This window comes from Camarhynchus parvulus, chromosome 8, assembly GCF_901933205.1.
Source record: "Camarhynchus parvulus chromosome 8, STF_HiC, whole genome shotgun sequence".
Classification (NCBI taxonomy): domain Eukaryota; kingdom Metazoa; phylum Chordata; class Aves; order Passeriformes; family Thraupidae; genus Camarhynchus; species Camarhynchus parvulus.
This window is the reverse complement of record NC_044578.1, coordinates 8815228-8829551: the sequence shown is the minus strand read 5'-3', so window position 1 is coordinate 8829551 and position 14324 is coordinate 8815228. Positions and strand designations below refer to the sequence as shown.

Below are 14324 nucleotides of genomic sequence, written 5' to 3'. Positions count from 1 at the left end.
CCCTGGTTTGGTTACAGGCCCAGAGGAATAAGGCTCCCTGGGCAGTCTGGGCTGTCACCCTGCTGTCCCAGAGCCACAGGACACACCTGCTGGAAAGGGCTGTGAGCTGGAGCTGCAGAACTGAAGGCAGGAGTGATGGCCCAGGCAGATCACCAATGTACTGGGGGATCTGGCCCCTGCTGACCTTTCTGTGCCTTTCTGCAGCTCCCAGCTCCCAGCTGTGCCCTGGGCCTGTCCCCAGAAGCGCAGACACCACATTTCTCTGCAGCCTCCTTGTCCCCTTTGCCCTTTTCCCCACCCCATTCCCACGCCACTGGACAGCCACATGCCAAAGCCCTGTCCAGCCTCTCTGCAGCTCATTTCTCTTGCAAGCTTTGTCTGGTGGGTGTATTTTGCATTTGCTTTTTCTTTTTTGCTATTCACAGGGAACAAAGAGGGGGTCACAAACCCAAGGGCAGACGTCAGGACAGGGCTGACAAGCCTGGGAGAAGGGGTGATGCCACCCACCCCCACAAGGTCCTTAGAGGCTGGTAAAACCAGGGGGAGGAGGGCTTTGCTCCACGGCGCCGGCTCTGCCCATCCCGTCCTCTCCCCGCCCGGCCCTGCAGGGCGGCTGCTGCTCTGTTCCACTGCTCCATCCCGCTGCTCCATCCCTCCTGTGCATCCCGCTGCTCCATCGCGATCCCGCTGCTCCATCCCGCCCGGCCCGGGCGTGGCGCCGGTCACGTTTGCTGCGGCAGGTGGCAGGTCTCGCTGATGGCAATGACCACGTCCTGGGGCTGCCGCTCCCGGTGCTGCCGCTGCGGCGCCTCGGGCATCTCGCTCATCTCGTTGACGCTGTTGCTGATGCAGTTGATGTCGCTCTTGTTGCTGTTGTCATCCGGGTTGGGGCCAAAGATCCAGTCTGGAGGAGGGAAAAGCACAAAACGAGCCCCTGGTTACCTCCAGCTCTTTGTCCAGAGCTCAAGGCTCTGAAAATCCTCGAGAATTGCTGCCTCCTGCTACACCCTACCTCTAGCTCTGGGTGCTGCCCCCTCCAGGAGTGTTCCTTGCCCATCCCTGCCCCTTCAGCTCCCTCCACTCCCCTGGTGCTGGGATCTCTGCTCTTCCCAGCTCTGGGATGGTTTTCAGGCTGCTGGTTTCTGGAAGCCCTCCCGGCTTAGGCAGATGAAATCACCCTGTTAATCCCAAAAATGACAGTGAAGTGCCTCCAAAGTGAAGCGTGCATCTGGGGTCTCTAGCAATCTATTTCCTAAAGTGGGATTTTGCTCTCAGGCAGAGTAAGTGATTAAATGTGTCATCCAAATGGGGCTGGAGACGTGGCTGGGACATGGCTTTTCTGCCTTGAGAGTACATTACAGCCATGCCAGGGCCTCAAACCCTCCATGGCAGTTTTGGGGCTGTGCTTCTTGCACCAGGACCTGGCTCTGAGCTGATCCAGCCACTGCCACAACCCTGGGGGTGACTGATGCCCCTTCAAAAGACAGTGTCACTGCTGGATGCCAGCGTGGCTGAAACATCCCCTGCAGCACAAGGGACGGCAGCTGAGTGAAAGCAGGCAGTGCTGCTCCCCAAACTGCTGTCTTTTAAAAAACTTGGCTGTTTGGGCAGTGAGAGGCCACAGCCCACTGAGATGGGAAGGCACCAGCAGTGAGGATACCAAAGCTGGGGAAGCCCAGGTGAGGGGAGAGCAGCCCCAAGAAACTGTGGCTGTGGGCAGCAGAGCACCAGCACCCTTCTGCTTTAGCTCTGCTACCAAAATAAAGCAGAGGTGGCTACCAGGAGGCAGACAGAGGGACCAGCCTGATTTTGTTGTTCCTGAGGAACTCTGCTTACTTGGCACTGGATCTCACAGAACACAATTTCTCTCCTTTGTGCTGTGGGGTATTTTCTGTCCCCACAGGACATTTCAGTTATGGTAGAGGACACAGGTTTCCTGGTGGGGCAGGGACACAGAAATGTCATCCCAGTGAGATGATGTCTTTCTCATGGGCTGTGGAAAAAAGTTTTGCAGCAAAACTAGGACTGAATAATGGCAAATGCCAGGGTGGGATGCCAGGTGTGAAGTGAATGGAAGATCTCATTTCTCAGCTCACCAGTGGTGGCCAGACATTTCTTCAGGTGTGAGCAGAGAGACTGTGCTCAGTGCTCTCTGTGCTCAGTGTGTGCACTGCAAGTCAAATTTTGGGCTTTTTTTGAAAGACCCAAAGCTCCAAAGCTTCTCCTTTTTTTTTTTTTTTTTTTTTTTTTTTTTTCTTTAAGAAAAGCCAAAAGTTTTGTTGTTTTTGCAATGCAACATTTGAATTTTTTTCCCAGCCTGAAGCCATTTGGCCACAGCATCCCCAGGAGAGCAGAACATGATTTTCAGGATGATGCTCGTGCTCTGGAGCAGGGTGGGTGACCACCCTGCCAGGGACAGGGAGTGGAGGGGGTTGTGCCCCACTGCCAGCATGGGCTGGCTGGGGGAGGGGGCTCTCTCCAAGGAGGGTAGAACTCCCACCACACTGGGCACTGGAAATATGTCCAGAGAGTGACTGCCTTTCCTTGGTTTTCCTATTTTCTTCACCTTCATCACTGTGCTAGCAGGGTTTGCTGGCTGTCCAACAGGAAAGGCAGGAGAAGAACCACCACAGGTCCCTCAGCCACCACAGTGCTGGCAAGAGGGATTGGGAAACTCAGCAAAGAAGTGGTCCAAAGGTTTTTGGGGAGCCCTGTGTCTGAGTCCCAGCCAGGACATTCAGCTTTCCCTTGCATAACCCACCTGAGGCTGGGCTCCCCATCACAACCCTTCCCCAAGGAAAATCAGCCAAGCCCAGAAGGCTCATTTAGGGCTTTTTTCCTTTACAGCTTTGATTTTGCTTGGCCTTACTGGGTTTAGACTAAAGGCCAAACACTCCACCACCTTCCCTGTGGTCTGGTCCATCCCAGACAGAGCCTCTTGGGCCCAGGGCCTTGCAGGCTGCTGCAGCCCCCACACAGCTGCTTGCCGTGAGGAGAAGCTGAAGGCAGTAACAAGATTGCCTCCTACAAATACTATTACAGTTCTCAGCTCGCCTTCCTTGACGTCAGCCGTAAAACTCCAGTGGGAGCAGCAGGGAGGAAGGGGAATAATCTGTAGAAAAAGGGGTGATGGGTCCTCAAATATCCCGGGAGCCACTGGATAAGGATTGCTGTGTGCAACGAGAAGCAAAGAGCGTTGCATGCCTGTGAGCAGGGGCAAATGGCACCTGGTGGCCAGATGATGAACCCCTGGTGACATTTGTGGGCACAAAAGGAGAAGCAAGAGCTGGATGAGGCACTGTGGTAAAGGCAGAGAAATGCAGGGGGTGGGTGTGTTGGGAGAGCACCAAGGGCACCAGCAAAAGCCATTGGCACGGGAGAAGTGACATAGTGCATTGTCACCAAAGGGGATGTGGCTGTGTGGGGCTGCCACAGTCCAGCTCCTGGGTGAGAGCAGGCTGGATTGTGAGTGCTAATCCGAACCTCTGCTTCCCTGGGAATTATTTCTGGAGCCTGCTGGATCTAATTACCCAGTAATCTGCAGGAAGATGTAATTAGGCTGTCATTAGAGGGTATTTACTGCGATGCCTTTATGATTTGACTGTGTAAGTAAGGAGTGAAGTAATTACACAATTACATGTTATTTGTGGCCATTTATGGCCTGTAACTTCAGCGTGTTGCCATGTGTGGAAGAGGCGAGCGAGGCCCCGTGGAGCTGGCAGAGGATCTCCTGCCAGCGGGACCCTGGAGAAACAACCATAAAAATGTCAGCGCCCTCGTGTCCCCTGCCAGGCACCGCCAGCTCCCTCCCAGCCAGGCTCCATCCTCCCCAGCAGCTCCCTCTGGCTCCTCTCAGCCTGAGGGTGAGGAACCAAGGTCTCCTGGGGTCACCCATGGCATGTCTGGGGAGGGATGAGGGAGAAGAGAGAGGAGACCTGCACATCTTTGGGGTCAGTGGGATTAAACCTCGCTCTGATGCAGAAGGAACTTCGCAGGGGATGGGAGGCACAACCTCCCACCACGTGCCAACACAGGCTGGAAACCCTGGGTAATGAGCCCTGCACAGGGGTGAAATTGGGTAATGGGGGTGGCCAAGGGCTGGGAGCCCAGGGGTGGTGGTGACTGGCCAAAGGAACCTGCAGCCCTCAGCGCCATGTCAGGCATTTCTCTCTCCATCCCCTACAGCTGGCAGGGGGATGCATGAGCCACAAAAATACACACAGAGGAAAACAAAATCCTCTTTTGGATTTAAGTCCACATAAGGGTTCATACAATCTCCAGCCACAAGGTGAGCAAAGTTAGGCTGAACCTAATGACACCTAATGGATCTGGGGCAGCTACAGGCAGAGCTGGGGTGAGGAGGGATCACACAGTGTGCTCTTGGAGCAGTGGCACATCCACACCCAGGACAGTCACACTTTGGAGATAAGAAGAAGCATTGCCTGCCCCTACCCAGCCACTGGAAGGAGCTCATAACACATGCTGCAAAATCCAGGGCATGCCCAGGGGTGTGTATGTGAATGTCTTGGATAAAAGAGAAGAACAAAGTGACTTTCTGAGCCAGGCTGAGGAGCAGCATCTGACCCAGAGGCACCTCTTCCAGCTGGTCAGATGCTGCCGAGGCTCAGAGTGCCTGCTGGCATCTGCAGGGCCAGTGGAGAGGTGGGAAGTGCTGAGGTGGGGTGAGATCAATACAGAATGATTGATCCGAAACAGCTGGAGAGAGGAGATAGTGCAGACTGGCAAATCAGGAGCTATGGAATAGCAACTCTGTTGTTATTATTATTATCCCCAAGTAGCAGAGTGATTTGACACAAAATGCCCCTGCACCTGCCTGTCTCTGTCCCAGCCTTTGACACCACCCCTGGAAGCAGGACCCCTGGGATATGCTGTATTTTTGGGGACACAAAAACACTGGGGATGCCCAGATGTCACAGTGTGCCCTTCTCACATGAGCAGCTGGTTCTTGCCCAGAAACCCCTGACAGGGCAGGCAGCAGGGAGCAGCCTCCTGTTGTCTGGGTGCAGAGGGGCTCAGGGTTGCCATGTGCTCCATGTCACCCCAAGGGGGTGGCACGGTCCCCTGCATTCGCTGGTGGCAGGGTGGGATGTGTATGAGGCATTTCCGCTGCTGAAAAAGAGACAGCCCAGGCAGAAGAGCAGAAGGGGGTGGGAGAAAGGGCTGAAATTTAAATGCTGCCTGGTGAGTGAGACATTCACAGTCCCTGTAGAGATGGAAACAGGAAAGGAAGGGGTGACATGTTCGATGAACAATCAAACTCGTGCTCTAGTTTTGCTTTAAATGGAGCTGGGTGTGAAAGCAGCTGCTAAAAAAGCTCTTTTCCCATCAGCAGGAGCAGAAGCACCTCTTTCTTTGAAACAAGTCCTGACCCAGCAACCACATTGCTCTGCAGCAAGGCAGGGCCAGCTCTGGCCGGAGCATTCCTGATGGAGATGAGTTCAAGGGTATCCCTCGTGTCTTTGACATGATGCAGCAGTCACAGCTGGATGGTGTAGCTGTCTCATTTGCCGGATAGATTCTATTTATCCATTAGCAAAATCAACAGATAACTCCCAGGTTTGCTCTGATGGCAAATCTGTGTCTGCCCCTGGTGACAGTAATTTGTTAGAAACTCCCCTTTTCCCCCTCAGATTCACTTCTTTCTAAATGAATGTGATGTTAGGGTTTGTTCTCCTTCCCTGTTTTGCAGAAATTTCTCAGCTTTGCTGTGCTGGCTGAGTCAAAATTGTCCTGCACCCCAAAGAGCATGAGCACTCTGCTTTGCAGATGGACAGGTAAGGACACTGCTCCTCTGCAGAGCTGTCACCAGCAGGAAGCATCTGGTGGGAAAAGGGGTGACGTGGAAAAGGCACTCAATTAATTATGATATTCTCTTAAAAACAGCTTCTCTGCATGCACCAGAGCAACCCTGGACCAAGCCTGCATTTGATCCCAGTCCCACCCATCAGGCAGCATTGCAGCACCAGAGAATGGGTCTCTGAGAGGTGGTGGCTCAGATGGGGTAGGTGGGAGGCAGGCATGGTCCTGGGGGTGGATATTTGCTATCCATGTGTTCCAGAGGCAGAGTGAAGGTGACCAGAGAGTGAGGAGCCGTGCTGGGTCTCAGCTCAAGGGAGACCAGTGCTTGCAGGGCAGCAGACAAACTCAGCCCTCGCCCCAGGACCTGACACAGCCCATCCCTGCACCACATGATGGCAGGAATGGGAAGGCTGCTGTGGGATGGTGCCTCCCTGAGGCCTTGGTCAATGCCTGGCAGTGTGTGCTGGAAGCCATTCCTCTCCTCCAGCTCTGAGCTTCAAAGGTTTGGCCTCAAATGCAGCTGTCCTGGAGTGGGCCCTTTGTGCAGGGTCACACCACTGTGGCTCCTTGTCCAGCCAACAGCCCCAGCCTGTGAGGGGGAGTGGTGAGTTATCCTACAGCAGCCACTGCTTCCCCAAAGAACACCTCAGGAACTCCTGATGCACCCCACGCACCAGAAAGGAAACAGGCAGGGGATCACTGTGAGAGGTGGGTTAGAACCAAGATAGAAAAGCAGAAGGGAACCTGACGTCGTTTCTTCCCACAACTTTGTGAGGCAAAGGAATTATCCTCAAAACAGAGCTGGAAAAGAAGAGGTATAAGTCCTCTCTGATGGACCTAAGATGCTGTCTGCAATCCCTGCCATGGGCTGAATTATCCTCAGAGCCCTGTGGTTCTGTGTGGAGCAATTAAAAGTGGATCCCGTGTCCCTGCAGGATCACTCAGCAGCTGTTTTCAGCAATGCCACATTCATGCAGTTTCTTTGTTCAAGGAGACCGTTTCCTAAAGAAGCCTGAAATGTGGAGGTTGGAGATAAGGCTGAAAAACAAAAATGTGGCTGGTGGGTCAAAAGGGCAAAGAAATGAAAGACCCTGCTCCGAGGATGGCACGGGGCTTTGAGCAGTCCTAAAGCCATCGACCAGCACAGTCCTGCCAGTGCCAGTGAACCTGCTGGGCATCTGCCTTGGGCCCATTCCCGAGGGAAAAGCTCCCTCCAAGGTCTCCTCTGGAGATCAGCAGCCCGCAGGAGCCCTTGGCTGAACCGGCTGACAGCAGCCAAGGTCTCCTGCCAGGCGTTGCTCCCACGCAGCCCAGCAGACCCTTCCTTCCCGTGCGGTTCCCGTGCAGGAGATGATGCTTTCCCCTTTCCCGGCGACCACACGCGTGCAGTCTCCATGGCAACAGCTTTGTTTCCAGTCAAACTTTTTATTTTTCCCCCCTTTTTCCTCCTTTTTTTTTTTTTTTTTAACTTTTAAATAGGAGCGATATTCAGCGAGCTGCTGGGGCCGGAGGAGGGAGGGCGGGCAGATTCCCGGGATTGCAGTAATTAGGCGCCTCGTACGGCGGTGACAGCCTTGTCATTTGCCAAGCCCGCTCCTCGCCGCAGCGCCGGCTCTGGCAGCTCTCCAGCGCTCCAGAGTTAAGCAGCTTTCCAAACGCTTCGACCCAATTTGCCTTGGCTGCTGCTGGGGTCTGAGCCGCGCTCACGCAGGAGCCTTCCTCCCACCCTCCTCGGGGAGCTCGTGTCCAGCCCCAAGCATAGACATCTGATGAGTTTTGGGAAAGCCAAACGTGAGACTTGGTCAGCTCAGAGCCAGCAGGAGGGACTGGAGAGAAATGAAGGTGTTTGGGGCTCTCCAGGAAGAGCTGAAGAGGGGCTCTTTCAGAGCCCTCTTATCCATACCCAGAAGTGCTCTGCCCTCCTACTCTCCAACAATGCATCTTTCCTCCTTCTCCCATGCAGCTCCCATTTTCCACTCCTCCCCAGCCTGCTGGGCATCACAGCAGTGCTCATGTCCCCCTGGGGATGCCTGGGCAAGCTCTAATTGATTTTTTAAGAAGCATCTGCAAGAGAGGTGTCGGTGTCTCAAATACCCGTTCAGATTTTGCAGGGAGAAACCTTGGCACCATCCCAAGAACCCCTTCACCATCTAAAACTGAGCCCAGCACCCGCTTCTGATTGTTCCTGTGGGAGCAGGGGCCTGGCTGGTGCTTTGACTCCCCAAGCCACGTCCCGCAAGCTGTTATTGAGGAGTCACAACCATCCCCGCTGCCTCCAAGTGACTGTTTAAAGCAGCGATTAACTATTCCCACTTTAATCTCCCTGAAACAGGCTCCAGCCCTTTGGCATCTTATTTCCATCTCTCCCTGTGTATTTCTGAACATGATTAGTGCAGGAATGCTGATAGCAGAGGCTGGAGCTCCTGCCGAGTATACCAATCCAGGCATTGTGTTAAGGCAGCTAATAGAGCAGATTCTTATTTACTGTCCCTTGGTCTCTCTGTCCAGTCCCTAGAGTAATTTTATGCAAATTCATTCAAATGATACCCCTTCTCTTTAAAGGCTGTTCCTTGGCAGTGTTAACAAACATGGTCTCATCCGCTCTCCTCCGAGGACTGGCTCATTTTAAGTGTAAAAACTGTGGGAAGATGGGCCTGGAGTGCTAACTAGGATGAGCTGGAGGCAGCCTTCAGCACTGAGGGGTGCTGCTGGAGTTTGGGAAGTGCCTTCTCCCCTCCGCCTGGAGGAGGAAGAAGCTCACATTTGGATTTCTGACCCTAACTTGGAGAGATGTTACCTCACCCGGGGCAGGGAGGATGCTTTGCCCTCAGCAAGGGGTGTTAAACTGGGGAAAGGCTTCTTCCAAAACGTCAGGAAGCAGGCAGACCCCAGTGCTGTCCCTGTGCTTGCCCAGCCCCTGGGATGGCCGTGGTGCTGTGGAAGGCTGTGGCAGTCCCTTTGCAAAGGGCTTTGCAAGAGAAGGGGCACCCTGCTGACCTCGTCCCACGCAGAGGCTCAAGTTAAAGGTCAGCAGGGAACAATGGTGCTGAGATGGAAGCAGCACACCTGGGGCCCAGGTGCCCCTGACTGCAGCTGCAGCCCCCCTCTGAGCCTGCAGGGACAGGGCATTTCTGTGGATTTTGCCCAGCTTTGCAGCACCCACCCAAGGGGTGCTTTGAGCACCCAAATCTCTGCTCTCCTGCATTGGGGGCCACAGCAATGGGGGCAGGGGTGTCTGCTCTGCAGGGACACTGGGACTGGACTGGCCCTGCCTCGGGGCAGTTTCTAACCTGGCCTGACCTGGTCCTTTGAGCTTCTTGGGCAGGAGTGGGTATATTTTTAGGCGCTGTCCCCACTGCCTACCTTTGTGGGGAAGGCAGCACTAAATCAGATGAGCACAGCCCCAGCAAGCTGCTGATTAAGTGTTAAATTTAACACTTTAAGACAATATATCAGTTTCCTTCCATCTGGAGCGAAGAAAAACTCCTCAGCAGCAGCTCCCCGCTGTTTTCTAGGCTCAGCCTCATGTGAGACCCCCGGTACTGCTCCCTGCAGGAGGTTTGACCTCTCTTGTCCCAAATAACCCCCCTCTAAATCCCTGTGTCCTGGACCTGCTGGCCCTTTCCCAGACATGACCTTCTGCCCAAAGGGCTTGGCTTGCCCTCCCCTCAGCAAGGCAGGGGTGCTGCCCACCCCCAGGCATGGTTGGAGTTTTGGCTGCTCTGTGTCTCCTGTGTCCCAGGAGCAGGGAGATAAAGCGGAATCATGAATGAACACGTGGATTTTGTTCCAGATGAGTGTGATCTCCCTCCCCCTGCAGAGATGAAGCCCGCAGGGCTTCAACCCTGACTGGGGGTCAGGCTCAGAGCAAGGCTGTGCAAAGGGATTTCAGCCTCGTTTCCCTGTGCAGGGCATTGTTGCCAGAGCTTTTGGGGATTGTGCACATCTGCAGGAGCCAGGAGCTTAAATCCCTCTGGGGATCCCTTCTGGATCCCTATCCAAGCTGGAAAACTGTAACTGAAGCAGGGCCCTGACCCTCAGAAGGACAGGATGGCTGTCAGGATGTAGGAGCCAAAAGTACCAGGGGTTCAGATGGAAACTGGGCACATTTGCACTCCCCAGCACGACCAGCCTTACAAATTATGGGGAAAAGAGCAAGAGTATCCATTGAAGGCTTGTCACAAGCAGCCAAGCACCTGTGCCTGACCACAGCAGCCAGCAGTGTTTGTGCTCTCGGCCCCGATGGAGAGGGACAGCATTCATCAGCAACAGGATGAAACCAAAGAAGAGGAAGCCAAATCTCAAAGAAATGTACCCTCTTTGGGCTGCCATTGCATGGATTTGTTGCAGGGGCTGTGATGGCTGTTCTAAGGCAACCAGACTGCTGAGCTGTGTTTCCTAGGAGTTTGTAGACTCACTGGTGTCTAACAAGGGGTTAAGCTCATATGGCAGATTTTCTTTCACTATGCACTAGTGGGTTGTTATCCTGTGCTCAGGTAGCTGTTGCCATGAAACTTTTCATGTTGGAGACCTCCAATCCAAGCTCAGTTGAAACTGGCCAAGGGATTTTACAGTCATTTGGCAGCCCAGACTCACGCACACACATTTATGCACATGCACACAGGCACAAGATCTGCTCCTTTAGGAAGGGGGCTAAACCCAAGGATTTTCTCTGGGAAGATAGTCAACACAGAACTCAGTTTGGAGAACCCAGCACATTAGATAAACCAACACTCTTGCAAATGTCAAAGGGTCAAAGCTTGGTCTAAAACCCACCCAAATCAAAGGAGACACGCAAGGCAGCACGTCCAGCCTTGGCAGCAGGCTCTTTTTGGCCGCAAGCACACAATGCATGAAGCCCACACTCACCTACAAAGTCGTAAATGAGGTCCTTGATGAGGTGCCCGACGATGGCGTACGCCACTGCCACCACCACCAGGGCTGCCATGAGGAGGTAGAGGACAGCCTTGGGCAGAGGAATGGCATCTCGAGGAGGGGGTTTGTACTCCTTGTAGAGCTGGTCATTGTCCGAGTATGAGTACTGGAACAAGTGGTCCAGGCCAGCTGTGAAGTTGCTGGAGTTCATGGACTGGCTATTGGACAGGTAGTTGTCCTGCTCGGGGTCCTGGAGGACACTCACCACCGAGCTGGTGGTGGCTTCCACTTGCTGTACCAAGTTCAGAGTCTTGTTAACGCTGGGGAGGATTTGGGAAAGGAAAGTGCTCCAATCTTTGATGGCACTGATGTTGCAAATAATCATAATTGCAATGAGGAAAGAGGTCTCCAAGCTCAAGAGACTTAAAAGGGAGAGAAAGAGGTGAGAATTGCTGTGCTTACACCAAACCATGTACTGCAAAGCGGGCAGAGAAGGTCTGGATGGGGTACGTTTCTCATTTGCAAATTCTTACATGCTCCGGTAGGGATGCATCTGTGGTACCTCGTCTCACTCTTGGAAATGCCCGCAGAAAACCCCTACGGGCATGAAGTTCCTTAGGAAAAAGTAGGTGCTGGAATGATTTTGACCGATATCATTTTTGTTCCTCAGCCGCCTGTCCCTTATGCTACTCACCGATGAAAACCGGGGAGACAGGATCCTGTAGATATTTTCAGTCATCTGGAAAAGAAAGATAAATTGCCCTTCTCCAGCTTTTTTTTTTTTTTTTACAGAGGCGCTGGTCCTTGGCGAGACAGAAATCCCCCCTTGGCTCTGCCCCAGGCTCGGTCAGGCGCGGGGTGCGCGGTGCGGTCCTGGCTCTCCCGTCCGCAGAGGAGACAAATGCTCAGACCCCACAAAGTTCAGCTGCTCCGCTGTGCGACGGGGTCGGCGGCGCGCAGCTCCGGGCCGTTCATTCCAGCCTGGCTCTCAGCAACTTCTTCTACCGGCATCTCCCGATCGATTCCTTTAAAAACAGAACCAAGTCAGAGACAACGAGCACGCCGGCAGAGAGCCCAGCACCCGCTCCCCAGCCCACTCCAGAAGCGGGTTTTACCTTACAGACTTTTCCAAGCGAACAGATCCTCTCTCCTGATGCTCCAGCTGGCTTCATTGCGTGCTGGGTCCCTGCGGAGCTCCCCGCAGGCAGCCGCCGATCCGATCCGATCCGATCCGCTGCCGTGTGCGGTGCGTGTGTGTGCGTGTGACACTCCTCCCCGTCCCCTTCCCTGCTGTCCCTTCACCTGCCGGCTCTTCCCAGCCTCCCCGGCTGCGGCTGCGAGGGGGATTAGCTGCCGGGAGCTTGGCTCCGAAACTCCTGAGCGTGCTGGGAAGCAGGCTGGGAGCGTGGGCTCAGCCTCCGCCGCCGCTCCCCGGGGAGTTAATCCTTGCGGTGACAAAAGATGAGCTTTGATCCGTCTGCTGGATGTTCCCGGGGAGGTGCAGGGGAAGGTGGGGAGCGCTGGCGTGGGTAGCCCAGGTCCAGCCGCCCGCGGGCGCTGAGCTCAGCCTTTGTCTGGGAGCGGAGCCGGCGGCAGGCAGGAATCACACGGCGGGAGCGGGGCGGACATCATCCATCCCACCGCCGGCATCCCGCAGCAGTGATGCTCCCCGCAGCCCCGCTCCCTCCGCCCCGCAAAGTTTGGGCATCGGAGGGACGACTGCTTTGCAGAAAGCACGGAGGGTTTGAGGCTGAGCTCCCGCGCCGTCTCCCCTCCCTGCTAAGCTGTCTGTGCCAACTGGTAAGAGCCAGCCTCCGTGGTCACCTTGATAATGGTCTTAAACTGGTTCGCGTTCCCGACAAATACAGCTCATCTGCCTTAGTGGTGGGATCTCTGCGATCACGGAGTTGCTGGCTTGGTTTAAAGGCAGTGGGATATATTTAAAGAGGAGGAAGAAGAAATCTTAGAGAGGGCGAAATTGACTTTCTATATTTGGAGGTGAAAATAAATCACAGCCCCCTTTGTTTTTCCTTTTCTTTTTTTTTTTTTTTTGCTGCTTCCCCATGTAAGAAACAGCTGTCACAGGGGCAAGAAAATCACCCCAATAAGCCTGAAAGCAGCCAAATGGAGCTTCTGAGAAACAACAGCAAAAGATTAACTTTGTGTGTGCGTGTGTGTGTGTGTGTGTGTGTGTGTGTGTGTGTGTGTGTGTGTGTGTGTGTTTATCAGCCAGCAGCAATCCTGCCAGCTGCCTGGGGGTTGGAAGAGTATAGAATAAAATGGCAACATCTCCCGTGCAATAATATCACCAGGGTTTGGGTTGGTGATTGGACAGATTGTACCAGCCCAGGAGCAAAGAAAATGTAGAGGAAAAAGCTTTTCTACCTTCCCTGGAATGTGCATGGACCGTGTCACAGTCACTTCTGGTGCCCAGGACCATTGAACAACATCCTAAAATTTCTTCTCACAAGCGACAGGGCTGTGACTAGTTAGAGAAGAATATCTGGGCAGCTGCATTAATATATATCCTGCAATGGGATAAGTCCTGATGTCCCCCTGCCCCAGCATCTTGATGTCCCGAGTTGGAGCTGCTACTCTGCCTCCAGAGCATGAAGCTGCAGAGATGTTTTGAGGGCCAGGGCAGGACTCAGGAGCTAAGGGCAAATGGCTCCTCTGTCAGATTCTCCACACCAGCTTTTATCCTTCCAAGATGGAAAATATGGCAATATTATTTTTTATAAGAACTTTTCAATGTGAAGTGAGTTTTGGGCTCTGTGCAGGGGTGGCACAGTGCGGTCTGGCTTTGCTCTGCTCAGAGGCACATCCTTTGCCTGGGGTTCTTAGGAGGAGAGAACAACCCCGAGGACATGGCCACTGGTTGTTGGGGATTGAAGCTGCTCCAAAGCTGTCCTTTCACCACAGCTGTTTGGTGCTAGCAGTTGCCATGGCACCAGTGCATCAAGCAGAGGGAACAGGAGAGCACCTGGTCCAGCTGACCCACCCCTGTGCCTGGCTTCAGCTGTGACTGTCCCAGGCAGGCTCCCACCGTGCTGTACGCCTGTATTCCCAGGAGGGGATGGAGCTGAGGATTGGAGGCAGAGGGTTTGTAAAGGTGTGGGTACCTGGGGAGATTAATCAGAGCTGAGGGCAACAGGGGCAGCTCTCTGTGTGCCTGGGGACAGCTGGTGACAACAGCCCAGACCTTGCTCCAGTGGGACACAGGGCAAACCCCCTCAGTTTCCTAGGCCTCCACTGAGTACTTGTGGGAAAAGGCTGGAAAAGCACCCGGGGAAGCTCTGAGCTCTGCTGCAGACACTGACTCCATTAAAGGGGCTTAGGGCACGACCAAAAAAACACTCCCCCACCATTTGTATTTCTCTGCAGCGGAAATCATGTTGGCTCCTTTCATTTTCATTAACACCCTTATCAATTCAAAGTGACTAAATAGAAGCTTAACTGCTCATTATACACTCTCTGCATCTCCGGTCTGAAAGGGAGCCTTTATTTCCACAGTTATGGTTTCCAGCCCATTACAGAGGGAGAGAGCATGGAGAGATACACAAGTGTGGATTTTAATAACCTTATATTTCAATCTCTCTATTATTAAAAAAAATGTTTGCATTTACTGT

General features: G+C 53.7%; 1 protein-coding gene across 1 annotated transcript; it reads right to left on the bottom strand.

Annotated features, from left to right (window-relative positions):
* Positions 1-379: 379 nt before the first annotated feature.
* On the bottom strand, positions 380-12576 carry LOC115906455. The gene is made up of 3 exons (XM_030953623.1): positions 11811-12576; positions 10690-11720; positions 380-904 (listed from the first exon to the last, which is right to left on the bottom strand). The coding sequence occupies exons 2-3, from the start codon at positions 11165-11167 to the stop codon at positions 723-725; spliced, it is 660 nt and encodes a 219-aa protein (XP_030809483.1). The 5' UTR covers positions 11168-11720; positions 11811-12576; the 3' UTR covers positions 380-722.
* Positions 12577-14324: the final 1748 nt, after the last annotated feature.